At 40.7% G+C, this 26,934-nt stretch overlaps 2 protein-coding genes across 9 annotated transcripts in view; both read left to right on the top strand.

Moving 5' to 3' along the window:
* Positions 1–15,335, top strand: part of kmt2cb (lysine (K)-specific methyltransferase 2Cb) — a 79,852-nt gene extending 64,517 nt beyond the window's left edge. For 5 of the 8 annotated variants that reach the window (XM_015035207.1, XM_015035208.1, XM_015035205.1 and 2 more), the window contains 18 exons: positions 979–2,601; positions 3,059–3,247; positions 3,790–3,954; positions 4,050–4,179; positions 4,649–4,796; positions 4,883–5,067; positions 5,200–5,336; positions 5,584–5,857; positions 6,966–7,105; positions 7,650–7,763; positions 7,847–8,966; positions 9,057–9,193; positions 9,290–9,432; positions 10,761–10,935; positions 11,576–11,692; positions 11,784–11,857; positions 13,279–13,387; positions 13,461–15,335. In XM_015035207.1, the coding sequence (XP_014890693.1) occupies positions 979–2,601; positions 3,059–3,247; positions 3,790–3,954; positions 4,050–4,179; positions 4,649–4,796; positions 4,883–5,067; positions 5,200–5,336; positions 5,584–5,857; positions 6,966–7,105; positions 7,650–7,763; positions 7,847–8,966; positions 9,057–9,193; positions 9,290–9,432; positions 10,761–10,935; positions 11,576–11,692; positions 11,784–11,857; positions 13,279–13,387; positions 13,461–13,553 (5,073 nt within the window). In that variant the 3' untranslated portion in view covers positions 13,554–15,335. The remainder of the gene's footprint in view (positions 1–978; positions 2,602–3,058; positions 3,248–3,789; positions 3,955–4,049; positions 4,180–4,648; positions 4,797–4,882; positions 5,068–5,199; positions 5,337–5,583; positions 5,858–6,965; positions 7,106–7,649; positions 7,764–7,846; positions 8,967–9,056; positions 9,194–9,289; positions 9,433–10,760; positions 10,936–11,575; positions 11,693–11,783; positions 11,858–13,278; positions 13,388–13,460) is intronic. The other 3 variants (XM_015035204.1, XM_015035202.1, XM_015035203.1) reach the window with 3 other exon arrangements.
* A 1,821-nt stretch (positions 15,336–17,156) lies between these two features.
* Positions 17,157–26,934, top strand: part of LOC106949141 (5'-AMP-activated protein kinase subunit gamma-2-like) — a 29,027-nt gene continuing 19,249 nt past the window's right edge. The window contains exons 1-3 of the mRNA XM_015035195.1: positions 17,157–17,493; positions 19,167–19,232; positions 24,143–24,392. Coding sequence (XP_014890681.1) covers positions 17,410–17,493; positions 19,167–19,232; positions 24,143–24,392 — 400 coding nt within the window. The 5' untranslated portion in view covers positions 17,157–17,409. The remainder of the gene's footprint in view (positions 17,494–19,166; positions 19,233–24,142; positions 24,393–26,934) is intronic.

Raw genomic sequence — 26,934 nt, 5'->3', positions numbered from 1 at the left:
AGAGAAGCATATATAGTATGTCTCTCCTGGAAATGTTGGTGAGTTCAAAATTCCATATAGTGTAATAAATAAAAAAAAAAAACTTGTATCCAACAGTAAGAACTGCACAGTCTTCAAATGGTCAAGGTATAGAATTTGATTTAATTATTTCCAGGTCTGGAAAAAGTGTTTTCAGACTTTGTCCCATTGAAGACGAGGAAGCTAAACTGGTCGCAGTGATCAAAGTCGCCACACCTCCCTCTAATACAGCAGCTCACGAGTTTCAGTTCTGACCAATCTCTAGATATTCAATTATCTATGCATTAATCTGTCTGTCCATCCACCAATTTCAGTCCATTTAACTTTCCATCCATTCAGTCAACCTTCCAGTTAACCCAGCCTTCTATCAAGTGACTTATCCTTCTGTCTGTCCATCTGCTCATCCATCCAACCCTCGTTTCAGGATATTTATCACTGATTCATCCATGTCTCATGCTAGTCATCTGTTCATTCTGTCCAACTGAGAATATGTCTATTATTTCTTTCCATCTATCGTTTAAATCACTGTCCATCCTTTCCTCCATACATCTCTCCAACAGCTATTCATATGTTCATTCGTTTTTCTATTCATCCACAAATCCATCTGCCATGAACATTCACTTGTTTTCTTTTCATCTTTCTATCCATTTATTTGTCTACCCCTTTGGGGGTTTATGTAGGTTTAATCTCTTTAATCAATATCTAAAGCCTTCAAAAATATTGTAGTCTGGCAAACTTTACCATTCCTTCTTAAGCTAAGAATGGTAAAATACAAGTTGTAGCATACTCACACGTATACTGCAGTGTTTATAATGAATATATTTTTTTTAAATTAAATATTAACCATTGACTGAAATATCAAAATATTTTAGATTTTTTTTTTAGAAGTCTGGTGAAGCACAATGTAGGGAACTCTGAATCCTTCATGAAGCTGATGAAACCGTTTTCATCTTTCATCAGATTCGCAAGCAGCAAAAAGAGCACGCTGAGCTTATCGAGGAGTACAGAGTGAAACAGCAGCAGAACAACATGACCCCCATCATGCCCGCTATTCACTCAGCGGCGGGCAATCACGGCATGGTTCCTGGCGGCCCACCGATGGTCCAGCCTCCCATGAACCCCATGATACAGATGCCTCTTCACCCTGGCCAACCAAACGCAGCACCACGCATGCCCAACCCTCCGCCGGGCTGGCATTCTGGGGCTGCAATGCCTCTGGGTGGACCGGGGATGCCACCCATGATGCCCCCTCAGGTAGCTGCTCCAGGTTCGGCTCAGCCCCTTCAGATGCCGGTGGGTAGCATCTCTCAGCACTCGCAGATGCCCGTTGAGCCCCAAGGCACACCTGCCCCGCCGGGCGCGGTTAAACCGATGCAGGCGGGTGGTGTGAAGTTTGACGACAACAACCCCTTCAGCGAAGGTTTCCAGGAGCGCGAGAGGCGGGAGAGGCTCAGAGAACAGCAGGAGAGGCAGCGCGTGCAGCTCATGCAGGAAGTGGAGCGTCAGAGAGCTCTGAAGCATCGCATGGAAATGGAGCAGCAAGGGTTGATGGCCCCAGATGGCAGCGGTGCACCTCTCGCTCAGATGCCGTTTTTCAATTCTGAGCTGCCGCAAGACTTCATGCAACCCCAGAGGCCCCCGCTGCAGCAACCACAACAGCTTGGACCGATGTTTCCCCAGCAGCAGGCCATGCAGCGCAGCTTGGGCTCGCCGCCTGGGACGTTCATTCAGGGTGACCGAAGACCAATGATGGGCAATGGGATGATGCCCCCGGACACGGGCCCAAGTTTAGGGCCAGACGGCGTCGCCATACCAGGACCTAACTTCCCCCATGCTCAGCCGAGGCCCCGCCAATTCAGTGGACCAGGAATGATGCCTCAGATGCCCGGAGAGGGTCCTCCGTTTGATTCTGCCACACCGCTTCCATCCAACTTTCCAGGCTCAGGTCAATCTCTCATCCAACTCTACTCCAACATCATTCCAGATGAAAAAGGGAAAAAGAAAAGAAACCGCAAAAAGAAGAAAGATGATGACGCCGACTCAGTCAAGACACCTTCGACTCCGCACTCGGACCTCACAGCCCCCCTAACGCCGTGCGTCTCCGACACCTCCTCGACCCCGACCAGAAACACCCACGTCTTTGGCGATCAGGACCTGTCCAGGTCTCCGTTGCTGGGGTCTTCCACGCCCAGCCATTCAGAGCTGGAGAGGCAGCTTTCTGGTGGACAGTCTGGTCATCCAGCATCAGACGTGTCGAGGACGCAGGCTCAGGAGCACGAGAGGATCGTCAGTAACATAAAGCTGGAGCAGACCGATGCCGCTGAATGCGATGGGTCCTTCAACTCAGAGATGAACTCTGTGAAGGAAGAAAAGAACAAAGGGAACATGTCCCCATTCCTCGCTGGACAGAGTCCAAACAAGGGAGAGGCTGGCAATGAGCTGCTGAAACACCTGCTGAAGAACAAGAACACACCTCCACCTGGCCTGTCACAGCAGCGGTCAGAGGACAGCCTGCGCTCAGAGGAGGAGGAGGCCACCGACTGCAAAACCCTGCTGAGGCAAAGCTCCATGGACAGCAACGGGGTCAGTGTTTGTTTATCCTATCGCTGTAGAGAACATATCAACACAGTGAACAATAGGCATAAAATGTTTTACCAATATTTTACCTAAACCAAAAGTACAAACTTATATTTTAGAGTTTTCTGCGACATGGAACGTAAGCAAAAGCCAGAGGTCAGATCTGGTACTTTGCCTCTTGCATTAGAAACTGACCGATTTCAGAGGAGGATCGGAAATGGCTTTGTGTGATTTAAATGAAATTCAAATTGAAATGCACTTTTTGTTTCATTGTCCTTTTATATATGATGCTTAGAAACTGAGATTTCTTTGACATGGACGATGAAGATAAACTACGCTATTCTCGTATTACACTTTCAGTTACCTCAGTATGTTTCAAAAGCTTGGCACCTTCGGAAGAGGACAGAGCACAGAAGAAATAAACTATACTTTTAATGCAACTATTTTTATTTTCCAAATTCAGGCCTACTCTGACGGAACCTCGGAGTTTCCTGGCTCTCTGCTTCCTGAACAAGACAAGAAGAAAGGGAGGAATAAGAGACCACCAAAGGGAGGAGAGAAGCCCGCTCGCTACAAGAAGAGAAAGAAGGAAGGAGACGACAGGCAGCTGATCCATTCAGGTCCTGACACCGTTATGACACAAATCAAACAAGTAAGATTGCTTTTACTCTTTTCTTTCTTCTAGTCACTTTTTTTTGGTCAAACAGCTGGGGAAAAAAAAAAGTTTTGAATTTGCATTTTAATGAATCAGAAAATAATTGAAAAGTTTATTGATTTTTAGCAAAACTTCCATAGATTAATTGCACACAGAGTGACATGTTTAATTTAAAATATGCCTTTCTGGTCATTTTGATGACTATATGGCTTAGCTCTATGAATACACACACAAAAATTTGTTTTTAGGCACATTTTTAATATGTTGGATTGTAGCTTAAAGAATGCTAACTCCAGCCGTCACCGACTTCCTCCTCAAGGACTGTAAACAACAAAAGGTGATTGGTAAAGCAGCTTTCTGTTCACACTGCTGTATCTGAGCATATTGAGAGAAAGTTGACTCGCAGGGAAAACTATATCTAAATTAGATTTCTGTGTTTTCAGTAAAGCTTTGTTTTTTGTTAATAACTAAATACACAGTTTCCATGTCCGTTGTTATCCTTAATCTCATAATTGTTTTGTTTCTTTGTCTTCACACAGCAGCTTTCCCTGCTGCCCCTCATGGAACCATTGATTGGAGTGAACTTTGCCCATTTTGCTCCCTACGGCAGCGGCCAGCTCAACGGCGAAAACCTTTTGTCTGGTACTTTTGGCAGCGCCTCGCTGGACGGAGTCTCAGATTATTACTCCCAATTGGCCTATAAGGTGGGTATTCATTACTGCAGAAAAAAACGGTAAAACGCAAGAGTTTGTGTTCATAACGTGTGCCGCCTGCCTTTGCACTGGTTGTGAATCTGCAGCAGAATAACTTGAGCAATCCACCAACCCCACCGGCGTCTCTCCCTCCAACCCCACCGCCTGTGAATCGACAGAAAATGATCAACGGTTTTGCGACGACTGAAGAGCTGGCCAGCAAAGCTGCTGCCATGGGTAAACATTTAGCAGCACACAGCTACGTTTCTGAAGACAACTACATCACAGCTCACCGTTTGTACCAGTTGTTTATATGCACAGTGGACAACAAAAGTATTCGTACCACTCGAACATATTCACATTTTATCAAATCGCAACCACAGTTGTCGGGGTGTTTACATGCTGAGGTGGTACATGATTTGGAAGTGTAAGGAGAAATAAATGTCTTTTACTAAATGTTTTGCAAATATAAAATGAAAAAGGTTTTACATTCATACTTGGTGGAACCATTCACTACAGATACAGCAGGACATCCTTAGGGGTGACCATCAGCTTTGCACATCTAGAGAAAAATCACCTCTTCACCTTTGTGAAAAAAAAAAAAATGCTTAATTTGTTTTTCCTTTTTCTCCAATTACTTTACTGTTAACTAATAATGCTTTCAGTATTTCTATAATATGGAAGTTATTTTTCCATTAATTTCCAGTTTCCAAAGGTCTGGTACCCAAGCCACTCCACGTCCCGTTTAGAGCTGAGGAAGATCTTTTAGCCCGGGCCATCGCTCAGGGACCCAAAACTGTGGATGTCCCAGCTTCTCTTCCCACCCCTCCTCATAACAACCAGGAGGAGCTCAGGTATCGAATCAGTAACACTCATTTATAAGTGGATCATTCGCTTCGGCTGTATGGTTTTTGACTGTCGCTTTCTTTCGCGACACCAGCAATAGAGGACAGGAGCCGTGCAAGGACAGGGATTCACCTGACAGCTTCGTTCCCTCCTCATCTCCCGAGAGCGTGGTTGGCATGGAGATCAGTCGCTACCCAGACCTGTCTCTGGTGAAGGAAGAGCCACCATCGCCGTGCTTGTCTCCCGTGCTCCCCATGCTGCCTGCCCCCGACGGGAAAGGTGAACACCCACAACATCCTACATAATTCAATCAAACATAATTGATTAGAATTTATGAGGTAGTTTTAACACACAACTCAAGCTTCTAAGCCATTTTGTGCGGTTGTTTTTTTTTTTTTTTTTACTCTTCAGGGTCAGAGATCAAACTGCAGGATATCAAGACTGAACCTTCTTCGATGTTCTTTGGCTCCCCCTTTGGCCCCATGTCTAACGACTCCAAACAAGGGCTGGTTTCTGTTGCTATCACACTGAGACCAGCTGCAGCCGAGGTAAGCTGACTGTATGGCTGCTTCAGCTAAAGTATTATCATCAGATCTTTTCATGATCTGCTCAGATGACGATCACAAACTCATTGGTCAGAATTGAAGTTCCGGTCTTTTGGAGTTTGGAGACTGTAGGTGGGGATAAAATTATAATTTCAGGGTTAGTGTGACGTTTCAAAACAAATATTTATGCGATTCTTACAAGATAAAAATGATTTAAATTTGATTGTATGTATGCGTGCCTCTCTTTTAGAACATCACAGGTGTGGTAGCGGCCATTTCAGACCTCCTGTGCGTGAAGATCCCCAGCAGCTATGAGGTCAGCAGCACCCCGGACAGGCCTCCTCTGTCTATGGGCCCTCGCATGGGTCCCCACGGGATGGAGCCGCGGCCTCCCATGTTCTTCCACGGGCCGGGGGACCACGCCGTGCTCCACGGTCGGCCCGGACAGATGATGCATTCCAGCGGGCCACAGGGAATGATGCAGCAGCAGCCACATCCTTTCCATTTCCATCCCAACAGCCCAGGTGAGAGAGTGAGACCGAATTAAACAAGAGTGTCGCTGAGAGTGCTGTAATTGAAATGTCATTTCTAATTTAGCTGTACGTAATGAGGCTGTGTGGAAGAATGCAGCAGTCGCTTCTCTGTGTGTAGTTTTTTTTTTTTCTTCTTTTAAACCCGAAGGTGATTCAATTCTGCTTATTTCTAAGAGGGACTTGTTGTATGTACAGTAGTCAAACAAGTTCAGAAATTTTCAATTAAATATGATTTGAGTGAATCACAGCTGTGACGGTTTGCACTGCTTTCTTTCTTATCCTGAAAGTTCAGTCTTTTTTTTTTTTTTTTGACATGTTGATCCTATGTCTTTCTTACATGATGCAAATAGTGCCACGGACAAGTTTACTCACATTAAACATTAGATTAAATTTCATCATTTTGATGTGCTTGAACCATTTTAAATGGAATGATCATGACAAACAGAATTTAAGCAATAATTATGGGGAACTTCTGTAAATCCACAGACTCGTCTTGTAGAGAAACCCAGCCCTTTTTGTCGTAAGCAGCAAACTCCTGGCATAATTCGAACTGGATAATTGACCACTTTTCTCATTAGAAATAATAGAGCTCACTGAAAATGGCTTCTTGAAACAGACCTGCTTTTAAAGCAGAGTCAGCACATTTTAGAAGGTCTGAAGTGTAAGCCATTTGAGAAGCTTAAAACAACCAGAACAAAACTACTCCTGTTACCCGTTTATGATCATTATTCTGTTGGAGAACCCAGCTGCTTTGTTCAATTCATTAGTTCTACTTGTAAGAACGGCCCGATGCCACCACCGTGCTTAGAAAGTTAATCTCGACTCCTTCAAATGTTTTCGTCAGAGTAGATCCAGAATGTTCTAGCAGCTCCTGGCGACTGTGTTGAGTCAGAACGTTATGGGTTTGATTCCATCTTCTTCTCTCTTAAATGTTGATGAGCGCTTGGACAAGTTGCCTACCATTCTGCATATTGATGTATGAATATAGAATAGAATAGAACAGAAAATTATATAGAGATACTAACCCATACCGTCTCTGCTGTTGATTAATATTGATGCCAGAATGCATTTTTAAAAAAATCAATATTTGTTGCCTCAGGTGCCGCTGTGGCTCGAGGAGCTGACCATAAGACTCCTGCCAGTGCTGGATGTAAACCCCACTGGTGCTGCCACTGCAAAGTGGTAGTTCTGGGAAACGGAGTTCAGAAAGCCATCAAAGATCTCCCTGCTCGCATGAAGGTACCAAACAAACTTTCATCCTACACAAAATATGCATAATCTATCAAAAATGAACCTTCAGACTTGTTCAGTGCTGCGGTATCCAACTAAAGTTAAATGTTTGTTTTTTTGTTTGTTTTTTTTTTTTTTCTTTTTTCCTCCCCTCCCTTTTCGGGTGGTAAATTTAATACGTATATCATGCTTGCTTTTGAAACTCAGCAGTGCTCTCTGGGTTAATAATATATCCTTCTGGCAATCAGACACTTGATTGAGATTTCAGCTCTCAGATAGAAAAAAAAGCCCCTCAGAAGGCTGCTTCACATTGATTTTATTTATTTATTTTCTAAGAGCTGAATATAAGATGGTCTAAGGGCAAGTTTATTGACCATGCAAGCTTCATTGAATCTAAAATATTATCTGCTTTCATACCGAAGGCCAACATCTCTGCAGTAATACCGGACATATTATTTTATATTATTAGTCCTGGCTGCTGAAGTTAAATCGGTCTCAGATCTGTTGGCTGGGTAAAGCATTCAGTTTCTTCGTCTTTTTTGCTTTATATTAGGAGTATCAAAGCCGTTTGAGATCGGATGAAAACCTGGTCTTCTGTAGTCAAAGCTGTTTCCTTCTCTACTGTTCCTCATCGTCCCCTCAGTCCAGACCCACCACAGAGACGAAGGTTTGTATCGTTCTAACCCATGCAGTTTAAACCTGCGTGGACCGAGTAACAACTGTTTGCTGTATTTCCTCTGACATTTTCAGGAGTCTATGTCCCTTCTTCCTGCCTCTGACCAAAGCGAGAGCTTTTGCAAAACTCAGCATCAGTACAACAACAACATGTCCTCGCTGGACGTCCATTGCCTCGCCCAGCTCCAGCCCAAAATGTCTCCTCCATCTACTCCGCCCATCCCCTTCCCTACAGCTGGAGAAACGCCCAAGTCTGAGAGCAAAGCCGACGCCCTTAAGGTGACAGTGAAGCTTAAGGCCCGGCCACGGTCCCACGACGGCTGGCACCAGGGAAAGAGACAGAAAGGCCTCCGCTGGAGAAAGTGGAGCGTTCAGGTGGTTTTACCGCCGAGGATGAATTCGCAGCTTCCAGAGGAAGATAAGATTGACGAGCTCCTGAAGAAACTAGGAGCGTCCCTGCGCCCTCCATCTTTGCTCAAAGATAAGAGGCGGTGCTGTTTCTGTCACCAGTTTGGAGACGGGATCACCGACGGGCCGGCCAGGCTGCTCAACCTAGACCTCGACGTGTGGGTTCACCTGAACTGTGCTCTGTGGTCAACCGAGGTGTACGAGACGCAAGCCGGCGCCCTCATCAACGTGGAGCTTGCGCTGCGCCGCGGCCAGACGATACGCTGCGCCTACTGCCAGCAAACCGGAGCCACCAGCGGCTGCCACCGCCTGCGCTGTACCAACGTCTATCATTTCACCTGTGCTCTGCAAGCCCAGTGCACCTTCTTCAAAGACAAGACCATGCTCTGTCACGCCCACAGGCCCCGGGGAACAGCAGGGCAAGCCTTGGAGCACGAGCTGCGCTGCTTTGCCGTGTTCCGACGCGTCTACGTTCAAAGAGACGAAGTGCGACAGATCGCCACGGCCGTGCAGCAGCCAGAGTTGGGCTACACATTTCGAGTGGGGAGCCTGGTGCTGCACGCGATAGGACAACTCACCCCGTTACAGATGTCTGCCTTCCATTCACCGACCACCATCTTTCCCGTTGGCTACGAGGCTTGTCGCATTTACTGGAGCATGCGCCACGGCAACCGCCGCTGTCGCTATGTCTGTTCAGTTGAAGACAATGACGGGTTTCCAGAATTTACAATCAGAGTCGTTGAACAAGGCTACCAAGACTTGATCCTGACGGACACCTCTCCTAAAGGTAAAGAAAGTAACAATTTCTTTACTTCTTTGTCTTTTTTTTCCCTGAGTTTAGTTTGTTCCTAAGCAGCTTGTGTTTTATTTCAATTAGGAGTTTGGGATAAAGTGCTTGGTCCTGTTTCTGACAAAAGAGCAGAGTCTGGCACTCTGAGGCTCTTTCCTGTGTATCTGAAAGGAGAGGATCTGTTTGGACTCACAGTCCCCGCAGTCACCAGAATTACTGAATCGGTTTGTACCTAAATTTGTGTTCCTGTTGCTTTAAGAGTTAAAAATATTGGCAAACATCTAAACTATGTCCTTCGTCCTTGTGCTGCTTCGCTCCAGCTCCCAGGAGTGGAGGCATGTTTCAGGTACTCTTTCCGTTACGGGCGCAACCCTCTTGTGGAATTACCGCTCATGTTCAATCCAGCGGGGTGTGCACGTGCAGAACCAAGAACAAACTCCTCCCACACTTTGCTGGTGATAAGGTAACTAAGAAAATTAGCTTCTATGCCTGTTTAAAACTGAAGAAATGAAAGAGAACTTTCAGTTATATTTTTGAAGTATATGTGGGTCTCTTTTCATGCATTTCCGTACAGAATAGTGGATACACAGCGAGACCAAGGGTGTGGAATTCACCCCTTTACTTTTGCATTACTTTTCTTGTTACATCACCATATTTAGGGATCAACTGGTCGTCTTAAATACAATTTCAAATCTCTCTCAGTGCCCCCAAGTGGTCAGACATTCATCTACCAAATCAGTCAGTCAGAAAGTAGGTCAAGCTGTCAGTTTCAAGCATCCAACATGCCAAGGTTAGTGGATTCTGAGCAGATAGAATACAGTGCCAAATGCCTTGTAAGCACCGTTTCCCAGTGCCATGCAGTCATTCCACATCATTGAAACAAAAGGACGATGCACAACGCTGTAATAAAGTAAGGAAATTGTAATTCCAGCAAAAGTTCAGAGTGATTCCGGTAAGTTATGTGGACCACACCCAGCTGTTGAGTGTTGTAGAAGCTGAAGCGTAGGAAAAATGGAGGGCGCTAAAGGTAGTAATTTAAGGCTCCAACTTATTTTAGTTATAAAAAATGTTTAAAATAACCAGCATGCTAATAGCACTGTAGCTAAAGTTGATGAATATTTGTTAATTTTGGTCAGTTTTTATAGAAGAAAATAATTATTGTGATCACGATAAATGTTGCTGGCTAACTCTAAAATGATCGGAAGCTGTTTGGGATAATAGCTTTTTCTTTCCACCATGCCACCATCATTAAATATATTATTAAAATATGATTAAATCCATATTTAATCATATTTAAATATGATTAAATATGGATTTAATCAAGTAGGCTATTTCTGTCAGCCTGAAATAGCCTACTTGACAATGGATAAAGTCTAATTTCATAGCAGTGATTGTGTTTCTGAACCTCTGTCTGCAATGGCTGATTTATTTCCCAAAAGACAAGCCAATTTAATACTTGTTGTTTTTATAACTGTTGTGATAAATGCCACAAAATGTCAAGATAAAATGTTCTGTCCACGTCGCTGATTCCCATTAGCTGCTGTAGTGTTGCATATGGTGGCATCAGCTGAATTGCCAATATTGGCCCGTTAGCCTGTCGCCAGCCGAGTATTTTAAAAGTAAATTGGCTGAAATAGAAAGTGTGCAGAAGTACTTGAATGCCAAATAAACATATGAGAATACCAACAGGACCACAATAGTCTGAACGCTTTACAAGATGAACTCAATGAAGCAAAATTGTAGCGTTGGCGCTAATATGTCTCCTTTTTCTCACTTTGCCTCAAAATGCAGGCCTCAGCCACAGGTTGTGTCCAGCAGCAGTGCCAGGTCTAATCAAAATGTGGCGCAGGGAGAAGGCGGTGTTCCTCACAGCAAGACTCCAGTTGTGCACCCCAGGTCCTCCCAGTACCGCTGGATGAAGAGCGAGTGGAGAAGTAATGTGTATTTGGCTTGCTCCCGCATCCAGGTGACTGAACTACAGTTCATTGAAGCTTCTGGTTCTAAAGGGCTTTAGGGCTTTTGCAAGGTCTTTAAATTTACAGAGTTCCTGCACCGCCTTGAATTGCTTTTACAATTTTACAGATCTGGATAAGTGACTAAAGAAAAGACAATAGAGAATGTTAAAAGTTTTAAATCTTTTTGTTACTTTGTTATTCTGGTATCCAAACTGTAAAATGTCTAAAGAATAAGGGTGTAAACACTGATTTTTATTTTTTATTTTGTATTTTTAATTTAGAAAATTAAAAAGAAAAATTAAATTCTTGGACCAAGTTTTACTGTAGGCCCTTTCTTTGTATATTTAGGTAATTGCATAATCCACTACTAGCTTATAAGTGTATCTTTAACGGGGCTGGCTGGAGAACAATTATTTGAAAACTTGGCTAAAAACCAATCAAAAGTAATGCTTAACATATAAAGTAGGTAACGTTGGTGTACTAGCTCTGATCTCAGATACCAGAATTGAAAAGCATTGTTGGGCTGACATAGTTACATGCATCTTACTTTAAATAGAAAATATCTTAAATATAATTTTTAAATCTTGTTTTTTTATGTAATAAACACTTAAAGACATAATGTAACATAATGCTTACATGATATCTACACAGGGCCTGGGGCTGTTTGCTGCTAGAGACATCGAAAAGCAAACCATGGTGATCGAGTACAACGGAACTGTCCTCCGAAATGAGGTTGCCATCAGGAAGGCGAAGGTTTACCGATCTCAGGTAAATAAAAATAAAAAAACTACATAATTAAGTCACGTTTTGACTTGATCTTTAATTGAAAATAACAGTTTATTTTCATATTCCTTTACAGAACCGAGCAGTGTTCATGTTCCGCATCGACAGCGAGCATGTTGTGGACGCCACTCAAAGTGGAGGGCTTGCCAGGTCTGAAATTTACCAAATTATATCGATGTAGCTGTAAATCAAAAACCTGTTAGTTTTATATCTGTTTTTGTTTGATATTTGATTTTTGATGAGTCACTTCACATGTGTTGTGTGCGTGTGCGTGTGTGTGCGTGTGCGTGTGTGTGTGTGTGTGTGTGTGTCTGAATTACAATTTCAAAGTTAGAGATAGTTAAAGTTGATGTTGCTAAAGTTTTGCCCTAAAGGTGGATGTAGCCGTTCATAGGCGCGCTCCAACAGCGGGAACCATTTGTTTACCAACCTAGTTTACTAGGTTGTTATTTTAACCTGGTTGTTTCAGCTGCAACCAGAGCCAAATCAGGTTGCTGTGGTATTGACTAACCCTGAAACCATCCCTGATTGGAAGGCAGTTTGCAAGCACAACATTAAGCCCATTCAGTCATACTTAATATCAGTATTTTACAAAGGTCTTCATTAAAATAGAGTGAGAAAAGTTACTAGATTTATTGGAAGTATTCTTTACATGAAGTGTGGACTTCTACTTTAGGTTTACTATGGCGGCAGAGAGAGTAAACATGCTCATTTAAGCCTGTGTGTAATTTATGCTTTTTTTTTTTTTTTTAGATGTGCAAAGTAACCTTAAATTTGTAAGAAATCTATAAATATTAGAAAGTTATTCCGTCTTTAGAGTGATCTGAATTCTGTTTCAAACGTGTGACCACTGAGAAATAATCATTGTGTGTAGAGCATTGGTTACTATCTCAGCTGTGTTTTGTTTTTTTTCTCTCTTGTGCTCTAAAAGCAGCTGGAAAATCTCAGGTTTAAGCGGCCGGGTTTAGAAACTTACCATGCACCATATTTATCAAACCCTTCATGACATTATTATAGACAGTTTATAGGTCATTCTCTGTTTGCTTCCTCTGTAAAGCATAGCTTGAATTAATTGCCACTACAAATCGTGCTGATTTATCTCACGAGCGTAACGTTAAACTTTATCTGAGGTTAGAACATCTTTAAATACGTCTCTGTTAGCTAATATGTGCTGCGTACTACTCTTCTTGCTTGTAACACAAACTAATGTTCCTGCAGCCACACACTGAAAACAGGTGGTTTCAATTGTACTCCGTATAAAAACTCTCCATTAAGGTTCAAATAAAAAAGGCAGTATTTTCCAGATCTTGAGTACGGACAAGAATGGAAAAACATTTGTATTTGCAGACCTTAGACTCTATTCCACTGCCCTCCTCCTGTTCTCATTCCATATTTAAAGCCTTCCCCTCTGTAAAACGATCTTCCATTTTGTGGAGTTTTTATTTTAGTATTAGCAAATACTTGTAAAGGACTGGGAGCTTGAAAGGTTGGAGAAGTGTGGAGTTCCTATGTGAAGACTCTTTAGGAACCATGTGTAAGAGCAGATGTTTTGTTTTATTATTGTTCCTTAGATACATCAACCATTCTTGTGCCCCTAACTGTGTCGCTGAGGTGGTTACATTCGAGAGAGGCTACAAAATCATCATCAGCTGTATTCGCAGAGTTGAAAAAGGAGAAGAGGTGAGTATCCAGAAGCTGCTGCACGAATACAGTGTCAAAGCTCAGTAACAAATTTCCCTGCCTTGTTTTTCAGCTGTGTTTTGACTATCAGTTCGACGCCATTGAAGGCCAGCACAAGATTGCTTGCCAATGCCGAGCTCCTGAGTGCAGGAAGTGGATTAACTGAGCTAAACATCAAAACCATTCCTTGCTTGAGCGAGTGAGTGTCATGATCTCTGCACAGAGGAAGAATAAAAGCTCCGCGCTGCAGTCGATGTAACAAAATAAAAAATAAAAAAAAATGTAAAAAAAAAAAAAAAATCAAAAAAATCAACAGAAGAGTTGAAGGCTAGTTCATGAGGATCATGGGAGTGAGGAGGGAAAAAAGCTTGTCTGGAGGAGGAGAAATCCAACACGGTAGCAGGATGTGACTTGTGCCATATGTAAAAGAGGCTTTTGTCGTCCACAAGGCCTCCATCTGTCTGTATGTATCTGCTCGTATATTTGTGGTGTACATGGGGGTGCAGAATCCACCAGCGAATGAGAAAGCACTGTGCAGGGTGCGGCCTTACTGCTAACTAAGGGCAGGCCCTTTTTGTTATATAATAATGTATGCCGTTAGACTAAATGTAGACATCACTGAATGAGGAATGTACAGCAACGAATACCGTGAAGGGAATATTAACTTGCACTAAAGAAAAATGAAAAAAAAAAAAGAAAAGAAACAAAAACATACACACAGAAAAACTTTTAAATACTTGATTCCATGAGTCAGTTGTATCATAGGTCTCCGTCATGTGATTTGTGTGGAATTTGAGAGGTTTTGTATTTATTACTGAGTGAGTGAATTTTATTCTCAAAATGATGAGATTGAGTTTAAAGAAGGCTATTGTTTTTGAAGATTGAAGATGACATGCTGTTACTTTTGTACAAATGTATATAAAGAAAACTATAGGAATAACCGACCAAATACTACCTTAACCTTCTTGATGTTTGGATGTTTTTAAAATCGTTTCTTTTTACTGTTTTGTTTTTATTTGTCATTGAAATTTATTTAAGATGGACGTTATTTCCGTTTGAGAGTATATATTATGATTATTCTGTACAGAATTTGTAAAATAACCACAATAATTCACAAAGTATTTTTGTTGTATTAAAAGTGTAAGGTATTGTAGCGTAGTGTTTTTTGTGACTTACACATACTTTGACCACTCGAAAGAAATATTTTTGTTGACTAACGAGTTATCAGTTACAGAATCGAGAAGAAGAAGAAAAAAAGGATCATTGTGATCCGTTTGCTGTTAATCAGGTCTGATTTTAAAGAACTGTGAATTAGGAGTTGCAACCCCCAAAAAAAAAAAAAAAAGAAACAGCTTTTTAACTTTTTATCTTAAACAAGAGCAGCAAAGTGTTTTTACTTACTTTACTTTTTCGGGGGGAAAAAGGTGCAAACATCTAATCATGTATAACGTAGATGAACCAGTGTGCGACAGAGAGAATTGTATGTGGAACCAACAGTCGTTCTACCTTTTCTTGGACAGAAACGGAGTTCTGCTTAATCAAAAATATTTCTTATACTGACACTTCACAAGTCACATGCTTAGAAACAGACGAGTTTTTGCGTGCACAATTTCAAGTCGACTGTAAAATTTTGCAGACAGTCTTAGAACTTGTAATGTATATGGCATGTATTTTTTTAACTTTCTGAAAACTCAATTGTATATATTTTCTCAATGAATGGTTGTAACAAAATTGTTTCTTGGATATTTTTCTTCTCTTGTATGATATTACATTATCCTGCCAGTGTGTTTGTGCTACATTTTCTTGGTCGTGTAAAGTAGTCAAGATTTTTTTTTCTTCTTCTTCTTTTTGTTGTTTATTTTTGAAAATGCCTTTTGAAGTGTACAGAGTACGAGGTTTGGATTTTGTGGAATTTAGAAACATTTACAAAAATAAACTATTTTACATGTTAAAAGTTGTGCATCTGTTTTTAGAGGGCTCACTTTTAGGACTATTGCTCATAGGTCGCTGGCTCGCCGGATGAATTATAAGTGAATCAAAAATCATTTTCATACCACATTAGAATTTAAATAATTTGAAATTATTCTCTTAAATCTCAAAAACAAGGCTTGGATAATTGAGATTAATCATGCAAGAATTTTCATAAGGACTCAACGCTAAATTCTGTCGATTATTCTCGTCTACATATATTCAACCCAGAGAAGAAAGTTTGCTTGAGGTTGAACACCTTAAAAACCAGGATTGTTGATGTTAGAAAGTTTGTGATATTGTCTAAAATGTTTAGAGACACAGATCCTGAGTTTCCCAAGAATTGGACACCAAACCATTGACTTGACTGCAAAAGACCTACATCAGCCTGTGAGGTTTCACATTCTTACACGAAACCTCAGACGCTGAGTAAGTCTACATATTAAACACTGAAGAGCTCCATACTTGAACTCCAGAAATGCATCATTACTGACCAAAAGCACAAGAAAATTCAGCTTCTGTTTGCTCTCAGCCATATAAATAAGCCAGAGAGATCTTGGGGATTCCTTTTTGCAGCGCAATGAATCAATACTGAAACTTCTGGGACTGGAAACCTGCAGCAGTAGAGGCAATTCAATCAAGAGTCAGAAAATTTTATGTGCTTTGAGAGAGCTTGAACTTTAGGTGTCATTGAGGCCTTAAACATAATGATCCCAGACATCTGAAACTTGTTAGTTCTGGAAAATACTGGAATGGTCATCTAATTTTCTTAACTAGAAGTCTATTGAAAATCTCTGGCAGGATTTAAAAAAAAAAAGGTGGTTGCAACATAATAGCTGAGTGTGATGTTAAATTGAAGGTTATTGTCAAAGAGGAGTGGGCTAAGATTCTCCAGGAACCCTGCCAGAAACAATCTGTCTGCGAATTATATTTACAAAAGGGGGTTCTAGCAAAAACAAAATTGTATAGAAAAAAACGTATTTACACTTTCAGATGTATCCCTGTTTGTTTTATCCATCCAGCCATAACTTTGCCCATTACTCATGCATCCATCACTTGGTGCATCCATCTTTTGCTATTTGCTAGTTCCATTTTAAATGCATGTCCTTTGCTGAAATATCAACTCCAAAGAGAACTTTTGTGTTTGTAATTTAAAATAAAAAAAGAGAAAATATAAGGTTTTGACATGAAAACTAACCAACCCAAGGTTAAAGAAACAATACATACAGTTACGCAGTAAAAAGGAAAACATAAAATTAAATTAATTGCATCTTTGTAAATTGTGCTCTCTGCAGTGAATGTGTTCTATCAACTTGTTTTAAAATCTAGCCTTGATGTTTCCTGCATGGCCACATGATCTAATGAATATCTGAATCATACTGACATCTGTTGGTAGGGAATTACATTAGACTCGGGCGGTGTTATGTCAAAATTAGTTTCCGTCAAAGACAATTTTCCTGGCAGTGTGCCTTCGGTTTTGCCCCACCATAATATATGTAAATATAATTTTTTTTTTTTTTTAAGAAATACACGTATTTTAATAAAGGCGCTTCAAAGTGACCCTGCTACTTCTTCACAGTCTTACGCTATTAAGAAGTAAACTTGCTTAAAATTTTAAAGACATGGTCCATTTTGATTCACCGACAGGTGACTGAGCGTCTGAGCCTAAAATGTTACAAAAACATGATTCCTACCTCAGCTTTGACTTTAAAAAAAGGCAGGAGCAGGCTGCTTGTGTTCTTTTGGAATCAGGCCCGGAAACGCAGCAGGGAGCGCATTTCCTCTGAGTGACAGATTTCACCAGAACACCTGTAAACAATGTGGCGTATGAGGTGCGCCCTGCCTCTTTTTCACAGCCGAGCCTACTTCCTGGTGGACGAGCCTGCTCCTCGCTTGGTGTTGTCGTAGTAAAGAGTAGAGGGGGCAGCTGAAGTCAAAGTAGGCACGGCTGGCCGAGGCTCTGCCGTCGAAAACAACCAGTTGGTTACATAGTTTGGAAGTTTATCACACATTTTTTGTTTTGCTTTTTTAAAAACAACGAGAAGAAGACAAAAATGGGAAGCACGTTGATGGAGTCCAGCAAGGCGAGCTCAAAGAAAATGCCAAAAAAGAAGAAAGGTCTCCGGATTAACATGCCAGTAAGTCGTTGAAGTATTAGCCAGTTTGTTTTGTATTGCTAATTTAAAAATATATACTTTCAATGAAGTTTTTAAATGAACTTTTAGGTGTTGTGCTTTTTTTTTTCCAGCTGCATTCCGCCTCTGAGTAACGTCTTCCAAGTTAATCAGTTTATTTACTTTCACTAAAAATGTTTCTAATCTGTGTAAAATGCAGCCTCAGTTTGTGCAGAGACATCGTTGCATTGCTTGACTTTTTCATTAAGCCATTTCTCACTTGTAGGTTGAGCTGCAACTGCAAGCATTTATTGTGATGTCACCGCAGGCAACTCCCACTACGGAGCTTCAATTGTTTACATGTGCAAATAAAATGCAGGTTGTTGTTTTTGAATGTTTTTGTTTTCTCCCAAACATGCATGGAATTTTCCAGGACGTGATGAGCAAACCTATCCGTGCCTGTTTTAGTGTTTTGAATGCGATCGTCAGAATACATTAACAAAGCAATTGGCGAAAGGAGTATCGTTTCAAAATACAACATATTTGAAATACTAACCCGTTTTTCTTTTTTTTTTCTTTTTTTTGTATTTGAAAACGGATTATTAGAAATGAAAATTTAATTTTAGATCAAATTTATTTAGATTTTCTTTTCATGTGTCACATTTAAAAAAAATAGACTACATAAAATTAAAAGGTAAAATTAAAAGATTTTACATCAGGGACAGTTAACATTTGAGCCCTATGTAAAACAAAACAAAACAAAACAACGCTCTTCTCTGCCATATATGGGCAGTGACGTCACGGGGTGAAGAATATACTTTTAAGTTGTGTACAGTTTGTCTGGAAATGCTTTTCTCCTTATTGGTGATTTCATGTTATTATTTGAAATATAAAAACAAATGCAAAGCAAATTTTAATTCCTCTTCATCGCTATTGACTACAACCCCCCCACCCCCCCTCAAAAATAAAATAATCGCTTGTTATTTTGTGTGCCATTTTCTGATGATTAAAAAAATGAACACAGTTCCCAAAACAAGGGCATTAAAGGTTACTTTATTTGAAGTTTTTTTTTTTTATTTTATTTTATTTTTTTATGCATCTTCTTCTCCAGTTTAGAGCTTATACAGTATGACCAATGATACCTGCGGACTCTGTTTATTTTAATTTTATTAGCCGAGGTTGATACACAGATATTACTTATCGGTTTTTACAATTGCTATCTCAGATTGTGGGGATAAGCAGAAGTTATTGTTTTGTTTTGTTTTTTTACTATTTGCCAGTTGTCTGATGCTGAAGCGAAAAACGTTCCAGTGCGCTGTAATGTTATGAATGTGACACTCGGATGCAACATATTGGAATTACACAGTGCTGTGTGAACTTTTCCACCCTCAAGTTGGACAAGGAACAAAAGAAAACAACTTATAATTGCCAGCCAGCTAAAACTTTGTAACAAAGCTGCTTCTTTGCCGCATGACGTCTCATCTAAAGAAAGTAACACCTAACCCTGTGCATTTTTTCACACAGGTTTCCGCCGCGATTCCCACCTTAGACCTGATCCTACCCTCAGGTCTAGATCTATTCTGTAGAAAAACAGGCTGTGTTGCCAATGAGCACATCATGTTACACGCTGAGACATGCACTTTATTTACTCTGCTGTATTTTCAGGAAGCTGACAGACAAATCTCTGCTTTGTGCAGGACTTTGGTGATTTTACTGCCCCTAAATTGGAGACCAGTGCCTCAACCAAAAGTGGCCTTCAGAAGGTACATTTAATCCTGCTTCTGACACACTTTGTAAATCGCTTTCCAACTGTTTGTTTGCTCAAGCTTGCACTTTTCTCGCCCTCCCCCCGCCGATGATTTATGGCGCCTGTTTTGATGTGTTTGTTTGGCTTTGAACAAATTAACGTGGATTTGGAAGAGCAGGATATTACACTAGGTCGTCTTCTTTTTTCTGCCAACTCACTTTGGCTTACAGTAACATCACGCCCACAGTGCCCAGGCGCAGGCTCGAGCGCATACAGCACATTGATTTTTTTGGTAAACGCAAAAAGCAGCCCCATCCATGCTGTCTGCTTCTATCCATCATTAGAATAAGCATTCCCTGCACCTGAAGATGCATATTGTAAATTTATCTGTGGAATATTTGTGCAGCAGAGATAAAACTCGGTGCTGGCTTGTGTTTTATGAGTGCTGAATATTATCAAGGCAAAACCCTGATAGCTGGTTTGCATGCTTTAACAAGCTCTTGCACAATATGAGATTGAGATTTGTTGGCAAATAGGGAGGATGGGAGTGTGCTCTCTCATTCCTCCAGTTTGCCAAATGACTGGGTCAGGCTGAAATGTGCCCGTGAACCAAACAAACATAACAAACCTGCCCTTCCTTCTTCAATTTACTTTGTCAAAAATTATGCTTTTACCATCTGCATGGTTATTTCCTGCAGGACAGCAGTAATACCAGGTTCATTAAAAGTAATACTTTGTTTTTCCACATACGGCATCAAAACGTTAATGTTGCATTTTAATGTTTGCAGTAAAGACACTCCTCCCTGCTGGAGATCTCTGTGTATTTTAATGTGCCAGTGTATGAGGGCCAACAAATGGTTAAATGAGTTGTTGTTGGTTCATTCAGTGCAGGCAGGAGGCAGTGGTAGGAGGAGGAGGTGCTCTCTGTCTCCTGGTCGACTGGCTTCCACTTCTCATGTTTTTTTTGTTTTGGTCTCTATACAGCAAATAGTGAAGGGTTTCGCCATCTGTTTATGTGTTATTGACCTTGTGCAGAAGAACTAAAAAACAAACAAAAAAAAAAGAGCTAGACTGAAATGTAATGTTTATACAGTTTAACTGTATTGTCCAATTAGAGTGCTGCTTTTTTTGTTGTTGTTGTTGTTGTTGTTGTTTTTTAAAGTATAAACTAACCAGCCATTTTATTTAGTTTAATAGCTTGATTACCCAAATAGTCTTTCGCCCAATAACATTTAGGCATGTAGAAGTAGTGAATATGGCTTAAAGTTCGCTCGGAGCACGAGAATGAGGAAGAAACGGGATTAAGTGGTTCTGAATGTGTCACAGTTGTTGGTGCCAGATGGGCTGGTCTGAATTTTTCAGAACTTGCTTATTTCCTGGGACTTTTTTTTTTTTTTTTTTTTTTTTTTGCACAAAAAAAATCTCTGACGTTTACAGGAAGTCGGCCTCAGAAAATACGATACAATTTCGTTGGCGAGAATGCCTTTTTTGGTTTCAAAGGTCGGAGAAAAATAAGTCGAGACACAAATGTAACAGCTGCTGAAATAGCCACTCAATACATTCTAGGTAAACAGAATACCTCTGATTGCACAACTAGTCGAACCTCCCAAAAGTGTGTCAAGCTCTGGTCCTAAATGGCCTTTGTCCTGCCACTTTTAGATGTGTCCCTAGTCCAACCCCCCTGACTTCGATGGATGAGATACCACCTCAGTGTGCAGCCAATGTGTTCAGAGATCTATTAAAGACCTAATTATTTGATTCAGGTGTGTTTGGCCAAAGAGACACTTAAAAGTTGCAGGACATCATCCGTCAACAACTGGAGTGTGTCAACCCTGTCGGCCTAGAGCAGGAAACCAAGGCTATGAGTCATACAGGCTCAGGAAAACTGAACAGTTTAATAATACTAATAGTAGCGTTATTATTTCTTAATCTGCAGAGGAAAATACCAATAAGAGATTAACATAATCAAAAGAAATCTCTGCGCAACAGGCACAAAGCCAGAAAAAAAAAAAAAAAACTCCCAACAATACATCCACGTCACAGCGCATTGCCTTCTGTGGAATAGTTGTCATATTTTAAGAAACACGCCTTTGTGTACCTGCATGCTGCTTTTCCTATCAACATGGAGACAATTAACACAAATAGTTTTTCAGATTTGAAATAAAGAAAATCGAAAAGGCCGTAAAAGAAAAAAAACAAGATGGAGTCTTCACTGAGAGAACGTCAAGATGGCCACATTTTAGTGCTCCTTTGATAAAGTGAAGGACATCACTTTGATTAGTTCTAAGCCCGATCAGATGAATGCAATGCGATTATCAGTGCCTGATAAAGGTACATGTGCCGTCACCTTCATCTTGTCACTTTGTCCTGACTCCAGTTGTTCCACGGTTATTTCCAAGTCATATCTGCAGGAGGCAGCTTAAAGAAGGGCTTTACGTGGATGTTATGTCTGGTTGCTCCAAGTCAAGCAGAGGCTGTTTATAGATTAGAGAGTCGATCTTGGCTTGTTCTGTCTGCCCTTAGCTGCAGGAGAGATAACATTAGCTTGAAAGAAAATGTGTTTATGTGTATAAAGTGAAATAACAAAAGTCAGCCTTGCAGGTGCTGCAAGTCTTTCATTAGTCTATCTTATTTTACCAACAAGTGGGCAATATTCTTGGAAAACATAGCATGAGTACATCGTTCAGGGTTATTACTACAAGCATATCACAGCTTCGGTGTTCTGCAAATACCAATGAACCCTTAAGCCTCTGTTTTTTTTTTTTTTACCCTCTGGTCATCAGACAGCACTACAATAAAGATAGACATAATTATGTTTTTCGTGCTGAATGGAAAGTGTCAAGTACACTGCAAACTAGCGTTACCTTACCAAACATAGTTTCTGGCTACTTCGAGAAACAGAACTCCTATTTATCACATAAAGTTAAACTATAAACAAAACTCTGTTAAGATGGAGGTTTATTAGATGTTCAGATAGTTTAATATGAGCTCAAGTAAACAGATCTGGGGTCTGGTGAACCAAAACCTCGAGGGTCTTCTAAAGCACAATTTCTTTCTCTTTCTTTATAAACACAAAATTACAGTAAAAAAAATAAAATAAAATAAAATAAAAATATAACTGATCGTTTTTATTTTCTTGTCAAGTAAACATCAGTTTATTTTATGTGCAACCTATACAAAGTAGTTCATGGGGAAAATAATGTTGTTTTTTTGTTTTTGTACAAATGACAATTAGGAAAGTGTGGCATGCATTTGTATTCGGCCCCCATAAGTCTTCAGGGTATGTCTAGATCAGCTTTGCTCAGGCTGAAATTTTTGCTCCCTCATCTTTGCAAAGTATCTTAAACATAGAAAGATTAGATCCAGGTCTGGTCTTTATCGGCCATTCTAGCCTTGTATTTCTTTTGCAAAACATTCTTTTGTAGCTCTGGCTGCAGATTTAAGGTCCTTGGATTGTTGAACTGTGAACCTTCACCACAGTGTCAAATCTTTTGCTGCATTTTCTGTCAAGGTTTCCCTGTATTTGCCTCCTCCCCACAATTTAATGCCGCCACCACCATATTTCACCTGGGATTGGTGTGTTTGTATTTGGTGGGGAACGTGCAGAGTTAGATTCTCCACGACACAGCATTTTGCATCTTGGACAAAAAGTTCAATTTTGGTCTTATCCAACCAGGAAATCTCTCTTCACATGTTTCCTGTTTGTCTGAAATAATATTGTTTTAACTGAGAGTTCTTTCAGTAGTGTCCTTCTTTTTGCCACTATTGACTAAAACCCAGATTTACTGGTAGTTGTTAACTAGTGGTTATGTTCAGCTCCTGCAGAGCCTCCATGAGCCTCTTGGCTGCTTTTCTAATTAATGTTCTCCCTGCCCAGTCTGTCAGTTTTGATGGACAGAAATGAATTTGTGCTACACTTTTTCCCTCTTTTGGACTGAACCGTGCTCTTTCAGACGTTCGAATCTATGTCCCCTAAACTTGATATAAATGTCTTCAGAACTTTATTCCTGCCCTGTTTACTTTGCTTTTCAAGATACTGTTTATTCTCTATTATTCTCTAACAAACCTCCGATGTCTTCATAAAACAGCTGGATTCATACCGAGATTAAATGAGACGACGATAGATTGTTAGGCCTGTCACAATAGCACGTTTTCCAGGCGATTAATTGCCCGAGTAATTATCGCAATAAAGGATAATGTTGTTTTGAGAAATGGTTCAAGTAACAATTTCATTGGTGCATAATAATGCAAGTTCAGCTTATAAAAACAGCAGTAAACATTAATTTTGTAAGGAACCATTAACACTGGAATTGGACGATATTTTAAATATCCAAATTAAAACGCAACAACAACAAAACCAATAATGAAAACGGGAATAAAAACCACACACAACCAGAATTATAAATAAAATAGACTCTGATGTTTCTAAACAAAATTGTCCTTCATAAAATGATAATCGGAATGGAAATTTTCAAGCTCATTTCAATTTATTATGCAATTAATTAATTACTTACCTTTTACAACAGGCTGACAGACTAGTGTTACTTTGTGTATATGTCAGTAGTAATATTTGCATCCAATATCTAAAGTGTTTAACACTACCTCTTTCACAATCTGACAATCTGGGCTTTATTACAGGTTTCACATGGGACTCAGATTTGTACACAGCTTTTTATGAGGCACCATAAGCTGCTGCAGTGTAGCTATCTAAACAAAAGCCTGTGTAAAAAGGAGAAGTGACACAAAATGTGCCATCAGTAGACCTTGTTTCACAATAAATCTTTTCCTGACTCTTGCTTTCTTCGCTTTCGTCCTTTGCTTTGCTGTTTGTGTACAGAGCAGCTCTGCAGCCTCTCGCTCATAATGAGCCACACATTCACTTAAGTGCAGGAGAATAAAGCTGTCTCTTCTTTTATTGTCTCTCAGGGGGATCGTCTCATCCGCTCAGCCAGCCCCACAAAAGAGGTTTCTGCCAAGAACCCGGCCAGCAACCCCTCAACGCCCCACTCCGCTCCGGTGCCGTCAAAGGCCGCTTCAACGTCACCCAAAACCATTTTCCCCTATCCCTCCCATCAGAATGCCTCGCCGAAGTCCCCCCATCGCCTCAGCTTCAGTGGAATCTTCCGGTCCAATTCCACGTCGACGAGCATCAAAATTTTCTCCAGAACCAGGAGAGGTAAGTGGATAAGTCACGGTGGCAACGAAGGCTCCGCTTGTGCGTTAAATGACGCGTTCTTATCGTTATAACTCTGAAAGCAAAACACTGATTTCATGAAGGAGAAAGAGCGGCGAAAAGGAAGTTCGACTCAAGTGGGGAAACTTTTGTCACATTATTTGGGTTTCCTGCACTAGTTAAAGCCACATCCAGGTCCCTGTGCTGCTTGAGATTGAGGTTACACAGAACATGTCTGCCTTCGTCTGCTCTGCACTGCTCGACGTTGTGGCGCAGACTTGAAAGAAGAAACGTCCACCTCGAAGAAGAAGAAGAAGAAAACCACTTGTTTTCGCTGTGGTGCTCTGCAGCTAAGCAATCTCATGACGGACAACCTGCAGAGAGGTTTTCCGCGTTATTGTCGTCAACAGTTTTTCTCTAGGAAAAAGGAGTCGGTTGTCTTTGCTGTTTGAAGGCCAGTTTGTTTTATGAAGTTTGGCATCTGAACCATTGGAGGCCTGCCAAAGTGCATTCACCAGCTACTACTGCAGCTCATTAGGGCATAATCAAAAAGCAGGGAGAAATGAGACCGAGTAGGTAGAACAAGGCCCCGCTTTATGAAGCACAGACCTAACTGGCAGACTTTAAGCTTTCGTGTCTCCATGCATTTGCGGGTTTATCGTTGCATAACAGTTTAAAGCCTTGTCTTCATGGAAACAGCCCTGCTGGAAGCTTCATCAAACAGCTACATGAATGAGTCATGCGTTTTTTTGGCGCGCACATGAACCCATTCTTCTGTTTCCTCGCAGAGGGTCAGTTTGGCAGAGGCTGGTGGAACATCTCGGCTCGGGCCAAACCTTATCATGCTCAGCTTCCTCTGGAGAACGGCACCGATCGTAAAGCAAACCAAAAAATAAATAAATAAATAAATAAATAAGTAAACAAAACAAGAACACACTGTGGCTGATTCACTCCTCCAAAGGGACCAGCTTGGGTTTATTAGTGTGATTTGATTCGACACGCAGCTTAATCGCAGGATGATCAGCGGAAAGAGAGATTTAAACTGAATGTCAAAGACCGAGCGAGTGCGCGTTTCAAAATGTCTCTCTACATCGCTCTGAAAAACTATTCACACCCCTTGAATTCTTTCCCATTTTGTTAGTTTACAGCCACAAACTTCAGGGCATTTCACTGCAGTTTCATGTGATAGACCAACAGGAAGTGGTGCGTAACCAAGATGTGCATGATTGAAATACTTTTCTGATTTAAAAATCTGAAAAGTGTGGCGTGTATTTGTACTCTGCCTCCCTGAGTCAGTTGGACAGATCTTTTATTGCATTTAGAGGTACAAACAAGTCTTTTGCCTTTTGTCTCTACAGACTATGCTAGAGACTGAAATTTGTGTCTCTTATCTCGGTGAAATGTCTCCAAGTCTGTCAGGAGAGGAGGAAATACAGACGTTAATTTTTAGGTAATTTAAAAATTCTCAATTGAATTTTTAGGTCTGGACTTTAACAGGGCCATTCAAGAATTGCAAAGTATTGAAATCTCCATCCATGTCATCGACTCTAATCAGCTTCCCTTGTCTCTCCTGAAGAAGAACATCCATCCCCACAGCATGACGCTGCCATCACCCAGTTTCACCAAAGAGATTATTTCATGCTGATTTTTCTTGTTAGATTTGTTTTTAACCACACAGCATTTTTGCTTGTTGGCGAAAGAGTTCACTCATGGTTTTATCCGACCTGATCGTCTTCTTTCACATTAGCTTTGTCCCCTGCTTCAGTTTTTTTTTAACTTATGTGCTTCCGAACTGGTCATCTCATGGCTTTTCTACAATAATGGCCTTTTTTCTTGCTACTGTTTTGTAAATGGCAGATTTATAAAATAAGTAGTGGTTGTCGTAGCAACAGATTCTCCTGTCTGAGTTGTGAATTTCTCCTGGTCCTCATGTTACCATTGGCCCTTGGCCTGCTTCACTGACTAACATTCTCCTTGCCTGACTGGTTAGCTCAGGTGTTGTCGTTTTTTGGGAGGTTTTACACTCTGCCACACTTTTTCCATTTTCAGATGACTGATAGAACAGTGACGTTCAGAGTTCAGCCTTCTTCCTATGCTGACTGCTGTCTTCCCTGTTCTGAGCCCTTTACAGAACAGCAGGATTTATACTGAGATAAAAAAAAAATGGGACTGTAGTTTCTATTTAGATGGTTTCTGTTTACATTTGGTTGAACTTTTTTTTTTAAATTTATTTTATTTAGAGGTAGCAGAGTAAAGTGAGGCAGCATATAACTCCCTGGCATACTTAAAAATGTTTCCTTTCCCTTCTGCCTCTAAATTATATACTACTTTGTTTCAGTCTGCCCTAAAACATCCCATTAATAGATTGTCACTTGTGTTTGTAACGAGAGAAAATGTGGAAAAACTCAAGAAATTATTTTCCAAGACATTGAAAATCAAGTGGAAGTTTATGTTGATGCTTTGCTTTCACCACAAGGGGGTGCTGATGGCAAAGTCACTTCGATGGCACCTCCTCTTAACACCACAGAAGTTTTTTTTTTTTGTT

The sequence above is a fragment of the Poecilia latipinna genome, unplaced genomic scaffold, assembly GCF_001443285.1.
Source record: "Poecilia latipinna isolate Pla-1442-1.1 unplaced genomic scaffold, P_latipinna-1.0 Scaffold328, whole genome shotgun sequence".
Lineage (NCBI taxonomy): Eukaryota > Metazoa > Chordata > Actinopteri > Cyprinodontiformes > Poeciliidae > Poecilia > Poecilia latipinna.
This window is presented reverse-complemented; position numbering and strand designations above follow the sequence as displayed.